Below are 16023 nucleotides of genomic sequence, written 5' to 3' on the forward strand. Positions count from 1 at the left end.
CAGCTGTTACGAAGATATTTATCAACATATATGAAACTGGTCACTTACCAAAAGACTGGCTACTATCAATATTCATTCCATTTCCTAAAAAGCCAACGCTAGGAAACGTGAAAACACTAGTTTGATGAGCCATATACTTAAAGTACTTCTTACGATCATTCAAATTAGTAGATAATCAAATTAGAAGAACATCTAAGTAAAGTTCAATTTGGATTCAGAGTAGAACTGGATATTCTAAAAACATCAGGACTCAATGGTTAGGACATAAGACCAAACTCACAGTTATAACTCCAACAAAGGGGAGAATACAACTTAGATAGGATAAGAATAGGGGATATAATTCAAAGGTAAATATATCTAAATAATCCAAATAAAGCTGAATGTATCTAAAAGTAAAGTGACAAAAATATTTGGTCAATTATATGATATTTCATCATTACATTTTATGATTACAAAGACTTTAAAAAAGGTTCGTAAACGGTTTTATAGAGTGAACTGCAGAGAATGGTGTCTATCCTGCGAATTATGGGCAACTGACAATGGTTCAGTTGGTAAAAAGAAACAACCATCAAATAGTTCGCTGTTGATAGTCGTTTGGACAGGGTAGCAATTGCAAGACCGTCATCAAAAACATGTGTTAAAAAATAATTTATCATTTTGGGAATGGACTAGTTACGAAATGGACCGAGGTCTACGCAACACCAAACCGGGTAGCTTGTGAATTAAAGAATTTTTCTTCGGAATAATACTGCCTAAATATTTCTTTAGACGGTTTGGTGCTCCCACAGAAATTCTTTCAGACCAAGGCCGAAATTTCGGATAGGTACTTTTCTAAAATAGTTGCCGATTGATTGGTGGTCAATAAAACCAGAAAGACACCTTTTTAGAGAATGCATCGAACAATGAGCAAAGATCTTTTGAAAATGTATTCGAACATGAACATTGACGAGTTACCGATTTGCCTTTTAAAAAAACTAATGATTAGATCCTAGTTCGTTTGATATTACATCATGAAGTGCGTTTGCCGTGCGATCTGGAGTTTGGCAGCTTACTTTTGGAAGACAACTTTGTAGGTGAAGAATCCATCAATCAAATTGTTTTACACCATATGACGGCTCAAACAGTGCTAAAGTAACAAAAACCCGTTAACAACAATAAAATATAGGTAATTTCCTAACGAGTTTCAACCGTCATTATTCTATGCCAATCGCCTGTTTAAATTACGTCCACCTGCATCGACGTTCAGATTTTCGCTCCACCTTTTTCGGAATCGACCTATACTTTCCGTCTTGTTGGCGATTTAGACCGAGCGATGCTCACCGTTCTTATTTCTTCCATTCCGTTAATGAGTTCATTCCACTCTTTTTTCCTGTTTAGCTTCCAACCATTAATATCGTCTACTATTTCTTATATTTTCACTTGTTTCTCTGTCTAGAAGAGTCTTTCAAGCTACGCTACGAAGTACCTTCATTTTTGGTTATCAAGCAATTTTTTGGTTTTTGTTGTTTCTGGTCTAGTTTATGCGTGTATATTATTATAGGCCTTATAGCAGCCTTATATATTTTATTGTTTAACAGTCAGCTATTTTTGTTGCTCTCGTGGTCTTCAAAGTTGCCATAGCCTCTGTGTCTAAGTATTACTAAATTAGATAAAGATAGTTCTATGTCTAAGTATTTAGACTTTATATCTTATTGAATAATTTATCGATTCATCCCGAGTTTATGTCTCACAGTCTTTGATGTTTTCATCCTTTTTTTTAGCAGCTGATATCACCATGTTGAACGATTTGGTGTTCAATGTTAAATTATGCAAATATAATAAAGAACCCGAAGTTTTGAGTCAAGGAATTTCATCGGTATTTAAACACAAAAGTTCGGTCACTTGGATAAGTTGAAATGTCAGCAACCTAGTGATAGTATACTTCTGTGTATAGAAAATTAAATTTAGCAAAGACAGGCTATTAGATGGAAAACCTTAATTGGAAGATTGAAGCATGATTAAAGTGATTTTTCAGAGACAGAGAAAAACAATGGAATTTTACTTCTTCGTTCAAGAATTGTGTAATTAGAAACATCTGTTGCTTTCCTCATCAAGAAAACACGTCGGAAATTTCTGATCAGAACGTTCAAAGCTAAAAAGAGTCGAAATGGTTCAACTGTACCTCTCCGGGGATGATGTATTGTTATTAGAATCCAGACGGTTTTATTTTAGAAACAGTCAAGATTTAAGTCAGTCAATTATATAAGTAAATAAAAGTTATAAAAAGTACTGTATATAAATAGAGCCCTACAAAAACTTATACATATTCGTTATATAAACTTAAACTCAAATATTGAGAACTGACTTTTCATTCATCATTGAGGTTATACTTCCAGTACTCATTGTACCGGAGTACTTCGGACATGTAATGAGAGGCCCATGTATAGGTTGCTACAAAAAATATTATCTTCTTCTTCTTCTTCCTCTTTATAAGCAATTCTGCTTGTTCATTGGCAGATTAATACCTCTATGGAAGGTTGTCACTCCATCTTTTGCGCGGTCGTCCGATACTTCTTCTGCCGATTGGTCAGTTATCTCTTGCTATTTTGACGACACGGGTCTTCTTCATTCTGCTTATGTGGCTATTCCATTCTTTTTTTATTTTGCGACCATTCATTTATACATTGTACGTTAAATTTTCTTCTAATGCCTTTAATTCTCTTTCGATCTCTCAGCGTATTTAATGTATTTCTTCTCAGTACTTTCATCTCTGCCGTTTCCAGTAGCCTTCGCGTTGTGACTGTGTCGGGTCTTGTTTCTGAGGCATATGTCATTATTGGTCTTACACTGGTATTATAAATTCTTGATTTCATCTCAGTGTTAATGGGTCTGTTTCACCATATAGTATTATTAAGGCATCCTGCCAGTCTATTTGTTTTTGTACTTAATATCTCACTTTTTTGTCCAGGTTTCCATAGCTGGATAGTGTAAATCCCAGGTATTTTATTTCCATTACTTGTTCAATACTAATGCTATCAATTTGTATTTTACATCTGGTTGGTTCTTTGCTGACTACTATTGTTTTAGTTGTCTGAGATGAGATTATCATATTAAATTCTTTTGCTTTTGTGTTAAATCTGTGGACCAGTCTTTACAGATTATCTTCATCTTGTTCTATCAATATTGCGTCGTCTTCGTAACAGAGTACTTTTATTTCTTTGTTTTCCATTCTGTATCCTCTTCCTTTGTTAATGATTTTATCCATGACTAAATTGAAGAGCATATGGCTCAATGAGTCCCCTTGTCTTATTCCACTGCCATTTCTATACGTTCTGTAAGTTGTCCATTTATTCTGACTTCTATTTTGTTGTTTTGGTAAATGTTTTCGAATGTTTCCTTTAGGTCAATCAGACACAGGATTGCTGATATATTCCGCCGACCACCCAATAAAACTGCAGAACTCCGCCTGAAGTTTTGTTAGGTGGATCGAGTAGTTCGACATAACTGTTGCCGGTCCCAGGCCCAGATAAAGGAGGAATGGGTCTACAGCCAGGTTAGCACCCTACTGATAGACTTTAAAACCATACAGCTCATAGAAACAGGATTATGCCTCGGAACAGGAATCATTTCATTACGATAACTAACGCGAGAAAGAGGACAACGCGTTTATGGAAAACGAGAAATATACTTCGCATCGGTACTTGAAACGGAAAGTCTCTAAACACAAGAGAGCAGGAAATTACAAAAGAGCTTAAAGAAAAAATATGCAATATAAAATAGTAGACAAACACAGTCTTGGACGAAGACACACTTAATTCAGATTTTGCTTATTTATATGTTGTTTTTGTGCTTGTATTTTTTTCTACAGTGATCTTAGAGGCCGCCTTTATAGAACTAAATTGTATTATTTAATTTCAAATATAAATTCAGTTTCAAGGACGAGGCAGTATTGTTTTATATTCTGAGTCAAGCATTACGACGATGTATTAACGTCATTCTGTAAAAACATATGTATCAAAAATTCAACAATTTTGTTAAAATTTTTTAAAAAGACTCAAAAATACCTAATTTTTATTTTTTAATTATATACAGTTTTCCTACTTTCATGATAGCGCGGCTACAATCTAATAACTTATAAATGTAAAAAATATCGGCGGGAAAAAAGCATTTATCGAGAATTTTAACAAGTTTGTTTGATGCATATTACAAATAAAAAGAAAGAAGAAAACATATTCATTTCTACTGCCTAATCAAGGCTGTCATAATAGACACATGAGCTACTATGTATTTTAGTTAATAGCTTTCACTTAACCAAATTAATTATATCAATCATGCAGATTATGTTAAACTAACATCACCCGAAAATAAAAAAATAATGTAATGTAATAAATAAACCTATGTCAGTATCCCGAACACAGGGCAGACATATCTAGGGAACAAGTTTTTATTAGATATAAATATAAAATTATATATACAAAATGGAAATACCTACAAAATATTTATTAATATTTAAAATATTTTCTTGTCTTATGGCATTAATAAACCACCCTAAAAACATAAAAAAAAAACTCCCTTCAGTCAATAAATCAAGTGCCTTCTGTAACAACAATCGCTTTATAAACGTAATTCGATTCCGACATCAAAGCTGGCCAAAGAAAAGCTCTTACGATGTCGCTAGTCCTTGATGATGTGTGATGACGTTGATGTTTTTCTGGTTGCAGTCGAATCGGCGTCTGAAAATCTGGAAGAATAGAAACAGATTTAGTTTTTTAAGCTATTCGTGCTTGACTGGATAATAAGAATATAAACAATAAAAGAAAGGAAACGACCTATTAAGAAACACTATGAACTGATAAAAAGTTTTCGTTTAATAAAAGTCTTGTGTATTGTTTTATACATTGATTTATAGGTCGATCATCTTCTTAAGTTTCCAAAAATTTAATTAAAAAATAATCTTTTATTTTGTTTAAAAATTTGAGCTTTTAAATTTACTCATATATTCTATGCTCTTTTTTGTACATGACTATGTAAATTCTATTTAAATATAAAAGTGGATAAAAAATTGTTAAACAAATTAAAATAAAATTTAATTTAAAATAAATTATATTTAATATTTCTATCTCGATCTCGACAATAGTTTTTTCGGTAATTCTAGAGAATTGCTAATTTCTGAGACCAATTTCGGAAAAAAATTACCCACAAAACTAGAAGAAGATAATACCAGATATATATATATATATATATATATATATATATATATATATATATATATATATATATATATATATATATATATATATATATAATATAATAAATATATATATATATATATGTATATATATAAATATATATATATATATATATATATATATATATATATATATATATATATATATATATATATACAGGGTGTTTGGTAGGTCGATGGAAATTTTTTAAGGGATAATAGGGGACGCCATTTGCAAACTTTTTTGCCAATATTGTATCGCTCAAACTGTTAAGGTTTCCGAAATAAAGTTAAATTTGTCAATATTCGAAAATAAAGCTGCTCGTCCATTTTATTTTTAAAAATAATTATCCAAGCGAGAGACTTCTCTGACATACAAAATACCTTACGTATTACTTGTTTAGATTGCAAAAACCCTTCGTTGAATATCAATGCATTGTTAAAGTAACCTTCATTAATAAAACGGGTAAGAAAGGTAAAATATAACAACGATACATCATGCTTTTTGTAACATTTATTATGCCTTATGTACATAAACTTCAGAAAACAGTCATTGTTGTTCAAAATGAGAACCACCATTCCTAATGCACGCTCTTGCCCTGCGTCGTATTTCTGATGTGGTTACTTTTAACATCAATTCTGCCCTTATAATGTCAGCTGTTTCGATAATCCTTTCCATTAAATAAGCTCTAGTTCGGATTGGAACTTAAAAAAGTTCTTTGAATCTGCCTCAGATGTGGTAGTCACACGGTATTAAATCGGACGATCTAGCAGGCCACAAAAACGGTCCAGTTCGTCCGATCCACCTATTGGGATAGTGATTGTTGAACCATAGCATACCATAGCAGGTATATTGTCTTTTGATTGTTATACGTTCGGAGAATGACCATAGCTGATGGAAATTTTATGCGAAGAGTCAGTGTTGTAGGTTTACATTTTTATTCCATTCGTAAAACAGGGAGGTGGTACGCCTAAATAATTTTTAAACGTCGAATTGTCAAATATTGACAAATTTAACTTTATTTCGGAAACGTTAACAGTTTGAGCGATACACTATTAGCAAAAAATTTTGCAAATGGCGTCCCCTATTATCCCTTAAAAAATTCCATCGACCTACCAAACACCCTGTGTATATTTACAGGGTGGTCCTTAAGTAATTGTACAAATAGAAACCGTAGATTCTGCACTTTAAAATATTACGATTTAAGCCAACTTGCTTTAATAAAATGTTGATATTAAGAAAGATACAGGGTGTTAAAGTGAAAATTTAAAATTTTTTTTTTCGCTATAACTTTTACGTTTGTAAATATTTTTAGACAAAAATTTACAATTGGATGCTTTTGAGTAGGATAAATTATAATTTTATACATACTTTAATGAAACTGATAGAGGGCGCACCATATACTTGTTAGTAACCTCAAAATTCAACAGTTTTCGAGATAATCGCATTTTATAAGACAGTTGTATAATAATATTTGTGTGGTAAGGCACTGAATATCTGTAGATAAGCATAATTCATAGTTTATTCTTATTAAAACAACTCAAAGAACTTAATGTTACATCACAAAATGCTGTCTTATGGCTGCTAAATGTTTTATTGGAGAAAAGATTCTTCATTTTCTTCTTTAGGTGCCGTGTCCGTATTCAGACGTTGGCCGTCATTATGTTTACAATTTCCCTTTTCTATCGCTTCTTAAGTTTCTATACTGGCGTTGTATGGGGTTTTCTCTATTTTGAAAATGCTGAAAACCCAAAATATGTGGTTTATGCAAGATGGTATACCTCCACATTCTAGAGAGAAGGTAGTGAGAACATACTTAAATACAACTTTTCTGAACGTTGAATTGGTCGTGGTAGTCATATTCCTTGGCAACGTGGTGAGATATTGATATAATTATTTAATTCATAAAAAATCCCAAAAGAATACTTATTATTCATTACACAGTAAACACACAGGCAATTTAATTCAGCTTAATATTAATTCGTTAGTAAAGTAAATCATAATAGTCCAATTGTTCGAGATGTAATTATAGTTACTCGTAAGCTGTAACGTAATCATATAAATAAGTAATGTCATAGATAGTTTATTCCGTGTGTATATAAGTAACCAATGAACGAGATACATCACAGTTTAATACATTATTTAATCCCTGCAACAAATAAGATGTAGTTCCACAATATACCATAAGATTTGGATATGTAGTTAAAAGAATATATTTATCCATTATACATTATAGCCACCACGTAGCCCAGAATTTAATCCGCTTGATTTTGGTGTATGGGGCGCATTAAATCAACCTGTTTATAAGAATCCCATAAACATTCGCAACCAACTATAGAAAGAAATAAATACTGCAGCAGTTTCTTTAGAACTAATGATGCTATTTAATATGAGACGATCTTTTATAGAATAAATTGACAAATGAATTAAAGAAAATGGTGGACATATCGAACAATTACTTTGACAAAAAGTTATGTCATTTAGTTTAACTATTTCTTAATTTGGTTTGTAAACAAAATGTTTTGATTAAGACTTTAATTTAACATAAAACGTAAAATGTTTGATGTAAATTCCTATTATTCTGTTATTTTGTGAAATCCTATTATTAATTATCCTGCTGATATATTAATTTTATTTAATATTTCGTTAACTATTAACTTTAGTTAAAGGTATTTTATACCAAAACTCAGAAGTATTAATGGTTTCGTGTATTTTTCCTTCGTTGGCTGGAGTAATTGCCTTAAATCAGAATTATGCAGCTGATTTGTAAAATACAATTATCTCGAAAACTGTTGAGTCTTGAAATTATTAACAGGTATACCTTTTTTTGTTAAAATAGTGTATCTTTAACATTTTTTGTCATAAATACAGGTAACTTAAAGAGCAAAAAAGTTAAGTGCAAATTTATGCCACATAAGTGGCATATGTGGTGCCCTCTATTAGCTACATGAAATTATAATTTCTCATCTTTAAAAGTACTCAGTTGTAAATTTTTATACATAAATGTTTACAAACATAAAAGTTATAGCGAAAAATAAAATTTTAAATTTGCACTTTAATACCCTGTATCTTTCTTAATATCATATATTGAGAATAAATTTAGCTTAAACCATAATATTTTAAAGTGTAGAATTTACTGTTTCTTTTTGTACAAGTACTTAAGGACCACCCTGTATATATATATATATATATATATATATATATATATGTACATATAGGAAATTAAACAAGTCGAGAAATCAAACAAAGGATAGGAAAAAAAATTATCTATAATTTAAAATTTTTATGGATTAATTAAGTGACGGATAAACGGAAAAAAAACTGCAACGTAAATTTAATTTTGAAAAACTGCGAAAATTTGAGGTAGTGTAGAATTATCAAAAGGATATGCAAGAAGTCTACGCCAAACAAGATAGTGCTACTGTGAGTAACATACAAGAAAAGTTCTAGAAAATGACAAACACTATAAATGAAGCAATGTCGAAAAACATACCAAGAACAAAGGGATTTAGAAAAAACCACTGGTTTGATGACGAATGTAGAACAGAGTTAAAACAAGATAAGATTTGAGATCTGATAAAAAGTTTGCGATCGCAAAAACAAGACGACCTAGAAAGGTATGCCGAACAACGAAAAAAAGTAAAGATAATCCTAAGGACGCGAAAAAGAAAGTATATGGATGATAAAGTAAAACGTATTGTAGAAAATTACAACAAAAATGAAATACATTTTTACAAAAAGGCAAAATACATTAAAACTGGGTATCAGGGAAGAACAATGAATGTAAAAGATAAGCAAGGAAACCTGATAGTGGACGAAGACCAAATATGTGAAAGGTGGAAAGAATATTTAGAAGAGATGCTAAATGACAGAATGACTACTGAAGAATATTATATTGCTATATTCAAAAAGGGAGATAGAACTGTATGCGCAAACTATAGACAAATATCCTGATTAGAGGTAATATGTATACAAAGTGCTAGCCATACTAATTAAAAAACGATTAGAAATATAAGTAGAGAAGAATCTGGGAGAATACCAGGGAGAATTGCGCAAGGGAAGGTCAACAACCGATTAAATTTTTATGCTAAAACAAATCCTGATCCATTGCTATGAATACAAATTTCAGCACAGGTACTGTTTATTGATTACAAAGCCGCCTACGATACAATAGACATAAACAAATTAATAGAAACGCTAAAAGAATTTCAAGTACCAGAAAAAAAAAAACAGTAAGATTGGTAAAAATGACAATTAGACAAACCATTTCTGCTGTGAAATGTAACGGTACAGTCTCAGAAGAAATCGAAGTGAAAAACGGTGTTTGCCAAGGAGACCCGTTGTCTACCGTGTTGTTTAATATGATTCTAGAAAAACTTGGAAGAGTTAGTGGGATAAATAGGTCCGGCACTATTTTATATAAAGAGCACCAATGCTTAGCATACGCTGATGATGTGGTTCTCATTGCAAGAAATCGAAAATAACTGGCAAGTATAGTAAAACGACAGATTCGGGAAAGCTTTAAAATGGGACTAAAAGTTAATATTAATAAATCCAAGTTCATGGAAATCTCGAGACAAAAAGAAATAAATACCAGGGACTTCTTTAAATTGGAGGTAAAGGATGGATCAGTTGTAGAATTCGAGGAGGTGGATATATGTACTTAGGTACTCTTATTGATCAGACATGTAAGGAAGTATCTGAAATCAATCTCAGACTGACCAACAGCAACAGATGTGCTGGAACCATGAGCAAAATAATTATGGCCAATAATATATCTCGTAATACAAAAATAAGAGTATGTAAAACTATAATTAGACCCACAATGCTATACGCTGCCGAGACATGGACTATGAAGAAAACCATACAGAACGGATTGGAAGCATGGAAAAGAAAGATACTTCGCAGAATATTGGGTGGAAAAGTAGTAGTGGAAGAATGGAAAGACGAACTAATGCAGAAGTGTACCAATTCTATGCTAACTCTAATTAAAAAGAACATGGATTAAAAATCCATGATCTTTTTAATTAAGTGGTTACATATTTTCTAGGAAACTGATGATGGAATGATGGATTCCGAAAACGTTTTGTCTAACATAGCCCGGTTGAGTTTTTAAATATATACCTTTTACAAAGGATTTTGATTAATTTTTGAGGTCGGTAATCATCATAGCTATTCGGACTTTTGAGACGGCTGCTCTGAAAAGTTCATTTGATGTACATCCGTACCACTCTCTCGGGTTTCGCAGCCATGACATTCTACGCCTCCCCATGCTTCTCTTTCCTTGGATCTTTTCCGGTATAATCAGTTGGAGCAAGGTGTATTTCTCGCCACGTGTAAGCCCGATAGGGTGTTTTAATTACATATATACCTTTTATAAAGTATTTTTGAATAAATTTTGTGATACATGGTATACAGCCAGCTACAGAAACTTAGTTTCCTTGTGGATATTTGTCTTTATCAAAACTTCTTTTTATTTTCATCTGTCGCAGTATATCAGCGTGACATCGTGATATAACACTTTTACGATTTTTAAATTTTGTCAACTCCCTATTAAGCCGATGCGATTTTCGGTTGAACGGCCATGAAAAGACAAAGTTTAATAGCTATTAAATGGTTAGGATTTGTAGAGTATCAGTATTAGAGATAACACACCTAGGAATTTTCGTTTTTCCTAGAATGTTTCTTGTTCAAATCTCCTTAAATATTTATAGCTTTATAGATATAAAATATTTTATGTTAGATTTATTCATAAGTAGACATTACCCTCTTTCCTATATATTACCTTCTCGCGTCCTATGCTGCTCTTTGCCAATTTTCCTTTACTCTCCATAACGTTGATTCGATGGTGAAAGAATTTTTTTATAAGCTTCTTTGTGATGCCTTTTTTCATCAAACAAAAATTTATTGTTTGGGTTTATGCAAAATTAACACTAAGGAATAAGTCAAAGTCATGGTGGTAGATCAACTGTTTCTGTTCGTTTAATTGTGATAATATTATGTATTATGCTCTTAGATATATCCAAATTTTTCTTAATTGTTTATAAGTTCGTTATCAGTCCCTGCACTTTCACAGATCGCAGGAGTAGTCAGATCGTATCAGATTACAGTTTTTTTATGTTTTATATTGACAATGTGGTCCACGCGTGCAAATCTTCCACTTCATAGCCACTAATAAAGAGCTTAAAACAGATAAAACTTGTGCACGTAATAGAGAATCATTTACTTTTCTCCTTTAAAAACAGGCGATTTTCATAAGCGAATTTAATTTATTATTCCTCGTCCAACTAAAATATTTTTCGAGAAAACCAAAGATCATATCTACAAGAATATATGAGTTTATATCTGAGATAGCTCAAACATGATAACAGTACTGATAAATCCCTATTTAAAGTCACAAATATACAATTCAGTCCTAATCTACCCCACCTCGGAAATTAATCCCCACAAAAAATAGTAAATAATATTAAAATGTCACAAGAAAATATTAAGAAACCAGTAAGTATATAGGCTAGTCAAAATTTTAGGAGATTACAAATTTGGTATGAAAAACGGGCGTAGAGTGAAACTCAATTAAATTTTTGCAAATATGTATGGACAACATCATACCAGTTTAATCTGTAAGGACCCTTAAGCTAGCGGGGACAAATGAGCTGAATTCAATTTAACCTACGTAATATTTTTTCACCCATTTTTCACTAATTTATTACCACCCTAATAATTTTTCACCACCAAACCCCCCTAATGGGAGCGATTCTGCTGGCTTAAGGTTCAAGCTAGCAGAATTCAGAAAAAAAACTTTTTGTTGATGGCATGTTTTTTACCCATTTTTCACTAATTTATTACCACCCTAATATTTTTTCACCACCATACAACCGTTAAGGGGAGCGATTTTGTTGGCTTAAACCTAGTAAAATTAAAAAAAAAATATTTATGGTATACCACAGTGCTCTTCTGGGTTTTTATAAATTTATTACCACCTTAGTAATTTTTCACCCGTTAACTACCCCTTAAGGAAAGTCAATATTTCTAGTAAAATAAAATTTAAGGGAAAAAATTCTTTTTTTTTTTCAAATTCACTCTTCTCTACTTATCACTGAAATAACTTTTAACTATTTACTAAACTTTAACCACTCTGATAATCTTGCACCCCTAAACCAATCTTATTTAAACGTTCCTGCTAGCTTAATATTTGAGCCAGCGAAATTAGAAAAAAATATATTTTTGAAATGCCACAGTGTTCTGCTAGGTTTTAACGAATTTTATTGCCACCCTAGTAATTATTGACCCCTCAACTGCCTCTTATGGAAAGCCAATGATTCTGTTATTTTAAAATTTAAGGTGAAAAATATTCTTTTACAATTTCACTCTCCTCTACTTATAACTGAAATAAAAAAGTGTTTTGTTAAGTTTAGACTAAACTTCGATCACCATGATAATTTTTCACCCCTAAACGAATCTTTCAAGCGAAGAATAATCCTAGCAAACAAATGCTATTTTGGACTGAGTAGACATATGAGAAGCAGAAACTTAAGCCAAAAAACAAAAATAACCATATACAAATCTTCCACAAAATTTATTTTAAATTCTTATCACTACAGCGGTTTCGGCTGATTGCCTTTCTCAAGTGATCTGTTTTTGGCATGGGTTTACACTTTAGCCGAATCAGCTGAATTTTACAATCAGCCGAAACAGCTGTAGTGATAAGAATTTAAAATAAATTTTGTGGAAGTTTTGAAAACAAAGTTTTCAGTGTTTTATTGTTACATAAAATGAATTTCCATCAAGTAACGGTCGAATCCATAAATCATATACAAATCCCTTATACAACCAGTTTTGATATATGGGTCGGAGACATGGACCATTTCCAAGGCAGATGAAAACCTCCTGCTTATATTTGAACGAAGGATCCTGAGAAGAACATTCGGTGGCATCTGTGAAAATGGTGTTTGGAGAAGGAGGTACAACTACGAGATATATCACAGATATAAACATATATTTGTTGGTAAAGACGTAGTATCCCTGATAAAAATAGGAAGACTAAGATGAGCAGGACATCTGGCAAGATTACAGAAGAACAACCCTCCTAGAATCCTTATGTCACAACCTGTGGGAAGTAGAAGTAGGGGTAGGCCAAAACTCAGATGGAAGGATGGTGAAGATGAGGATGGTCGAAAAATAGGCGCAGCAAACTGGCAACAGTTGGCAATGGATAGAACTGACTGGCGCAATAGACTTGGGAAGATCGAGGCTCTTTCATAGGGCTGTGCACCAATGATTATGATGATGACCTCAATCTTATTTGGAAACGTTCCTGCTAGCTTAATATTTGAGCCAGCGGAATTAATACAAATTATTTTTGAAATACCACAGTGTTCTGCTAGGTTTTTACGAATTTATTATCACCCTAGTAATTTTTTACCCTTATCTAACCTATGTAGAAAGTCAACAATTCTTAGGTTAAAATTTAAGGTGATGAAAAATCTATTTTTACAATTTTACTGTACTCTATCAATCAATAATTTTGTTAGGTTAAAATTTATGGAGAAATTTTTTTTATATTCCACTGTACTCTACTTATAATTAAAATTAGTTAATTAGTTTTTAGTTTTACTTATAGTAAAATTAAAAAGTGTTTTGGTAAGTTGTTGCTACACTTTCACCACCCTGATAATTTTCCTCCACTAAACCAATTTTATTTGGAAACGTTTTCGCTTGCTAAATATTCGAGCCAGCAGAATTTAAAAAAATATATATTTTTGAAGTACCATAGTGTTTTGATAGGTTTTTTTTAAATATTACCACCCTTTTAATTTTCACTTCTTAACTACTTGTGTGAAGTCAATATTAAGCTAGTAAGCGGAAGCTCGTATAAATTCAAATAAAAATTTTGAAATACCACATGATTCTGCTCGATTTTTACTAATTTTTCGCCTCTCAACTGACCCGTAGTAGCTTAGTTAGGTTAAAATAAAAAAAGTAATTTTTAAATACCGCTGTGTGCTACAAAGCTTTTCCAATTCATTTACCACCTTCACAATTGTTTACCCCTCTATAAGAAGCCAATAATTCTATATAAGCTATATATATTGTTCTGAAGCTATTTTCTTGTGGCATTTTAAAGTAATTACTATTTAAATGGGAATAAACCACAATTAAAGGTTAAATTACGTTTATTGACGTTTCAATTTCTACTTCGGAAATCGTTCTCAAAATACAAACATTAGTAAATTTACTAATGTTTGTATTTTGAGAACACAATTTTGAATGTCAGTTCCGCGCAAATCAATGTTAAATATAATTTGTATCAACACGACGGTAAAAACTCGATATCTTGGGATCAGAGTGTCCTATCGACAAAAAATTAAAATGCGTCATAAAGGTAAAACGAGCAGCTTTCGTCTTTTGTCGCAAATGAAGCCAGTTTTTATAAAGCTGTTCAATAAATAAACTTTGATCGATTTTTGTCATTTTTTACGATTCTTGTGAGATCAATAAAATGTATTACTTTGTTTGACCAATTGTAGTGAAATTTTGATTGTTGGAGACCTGTCTTCAAAAACCTATAAAAATAAAAATTCGACTTTTATTTTGTCAACAAATATGAGGCATTTAAATTATGATTAATTTAAACTTTTACATTACAAATGATCGCCCATCATGGGAAATGCCTCCAAGGAGACAGTTTCGGGTGTAATTTATAACAGTAGTTAGGTACGTTTGAAAAAAGTACTAGTGTAATTAAAAACGAGCAATTTCAAACGTTTTAGATCGTTTGCAATGTGAAAATTTAAATTCAGCGTTTTTTAAGCATATTTCAAATGTCTCACATTTGTTGCCAAAACTCAAAACTAAAATTTCATGCTATAGGTTTTAAAGATTTGGTTATAGTTATGGAAAATCTACAGTGGCCGGTTAATGAAAGCGATACATTGATCTCACAAGAATCATAAAAAATAGCAAAAATCGCGTCACGTTTATTTATTTAACACCTTTTCAAAAACTGAGTTAATTTGCGACAAAATACAAAAATTGCATAAGAGAGCTGCACTCTTTACCTTTAAAAATGCATCTTGATTTTTGTCGATCGGACACTCAGATTAAAAGATATTGAATTTTTACCGTCGAGCTGATACAAATTTAATTGAGCATTGATTTCGCGCGCGTTATTGACATTTAATATCGCCGATCGCTTCAATCGTTATGTCTGAGAGAATGGTTCATTCTACACAAAAATTGCAATAAACATTTTTGTTCAAAAATATGTTTTGCTACATTTTTTACTCGAAACATTTTTTTCTATGGCGTACAGATTTTTGGTAAATCCATTTTTTTCCGTTTTCCTCCCTTTACGTGGGGGGTTTTAGGGAAATCCCAGGAGTAAAAGTAGTAAACTTTTTTGCACCTTTTTAGCGTCCTAAAATTGATTCTGAATTGTCCTTCGTATGATTTTTAGAGGTTCAATGGCATTTTCGTCTCTGACGACTGGAGTAAAATAGTAAATAAAGGACATAAAAATATAAAATTTAATTCATGAAAATCTGTTTTCCTCAATTTATTATATCTCAAACTATTAAGTATAGGTATAGGACAAATTAAAATACATTGACTTTAGTTTGTGATGGTCATATAAAATACAGATTAATGCAGTTAAAAATGCTAAGTAAATAATGAATTTTTTTTTGAATTACTCTGTATTGAAAATGATTTAGAAACTATAATTATAAGAGGTAATTATAACGGATAAAGTTTTTTAATAATAAAATTGTTAGTGTTTCTGTTACAATAAATAAATATTAAATATTTGAAATTTAAT

General features: G+C 31.5%; 1 protein-coding gene across 1 annotated transcript in view; it reads right to left on the reverse strand.

Annotated features, from left to right (window-relative positions):
- Nucleotides 1-3254: 3254 nt before the first annotated feature.
- LOC140434643 (uncharacterized) overlaps nucleotides 3255-16023 on the reverse strand; it is a 335946-nt gene continuing 323177 nt past the window's right edge. Inside the window, exon 7 of the mRNA XM_072523057.1 lies at nucleotides 3255-4720. Within this exon, the coding sequence (XP_072379158.1) occupies nucleotides 4566-4720 (155 nt within the window). The 3' untranslated portion in view covers nucleotides 3255-4565. The remainder of the gene's footprint in view (nucleotides 4721-16023) is intronic.

The sequence above is a fragment of the Diabrotica undecimpunctata genome, chromosome 2 (genome assembly GCF_040954645.1).
Source record: "Diabrotica undecimpunctata isolate CICGRU chromosome 2, icDiaUnde3, whole genome shotgun sequence".
In the NCBI taxonomy this organism is placed as follows: Eukaryota; Metazoa; Arthropoda; class Insecta; order Coleoptera; family Chrysomelidae; genus Diabrotica; species Diabrotica undecimpunctata.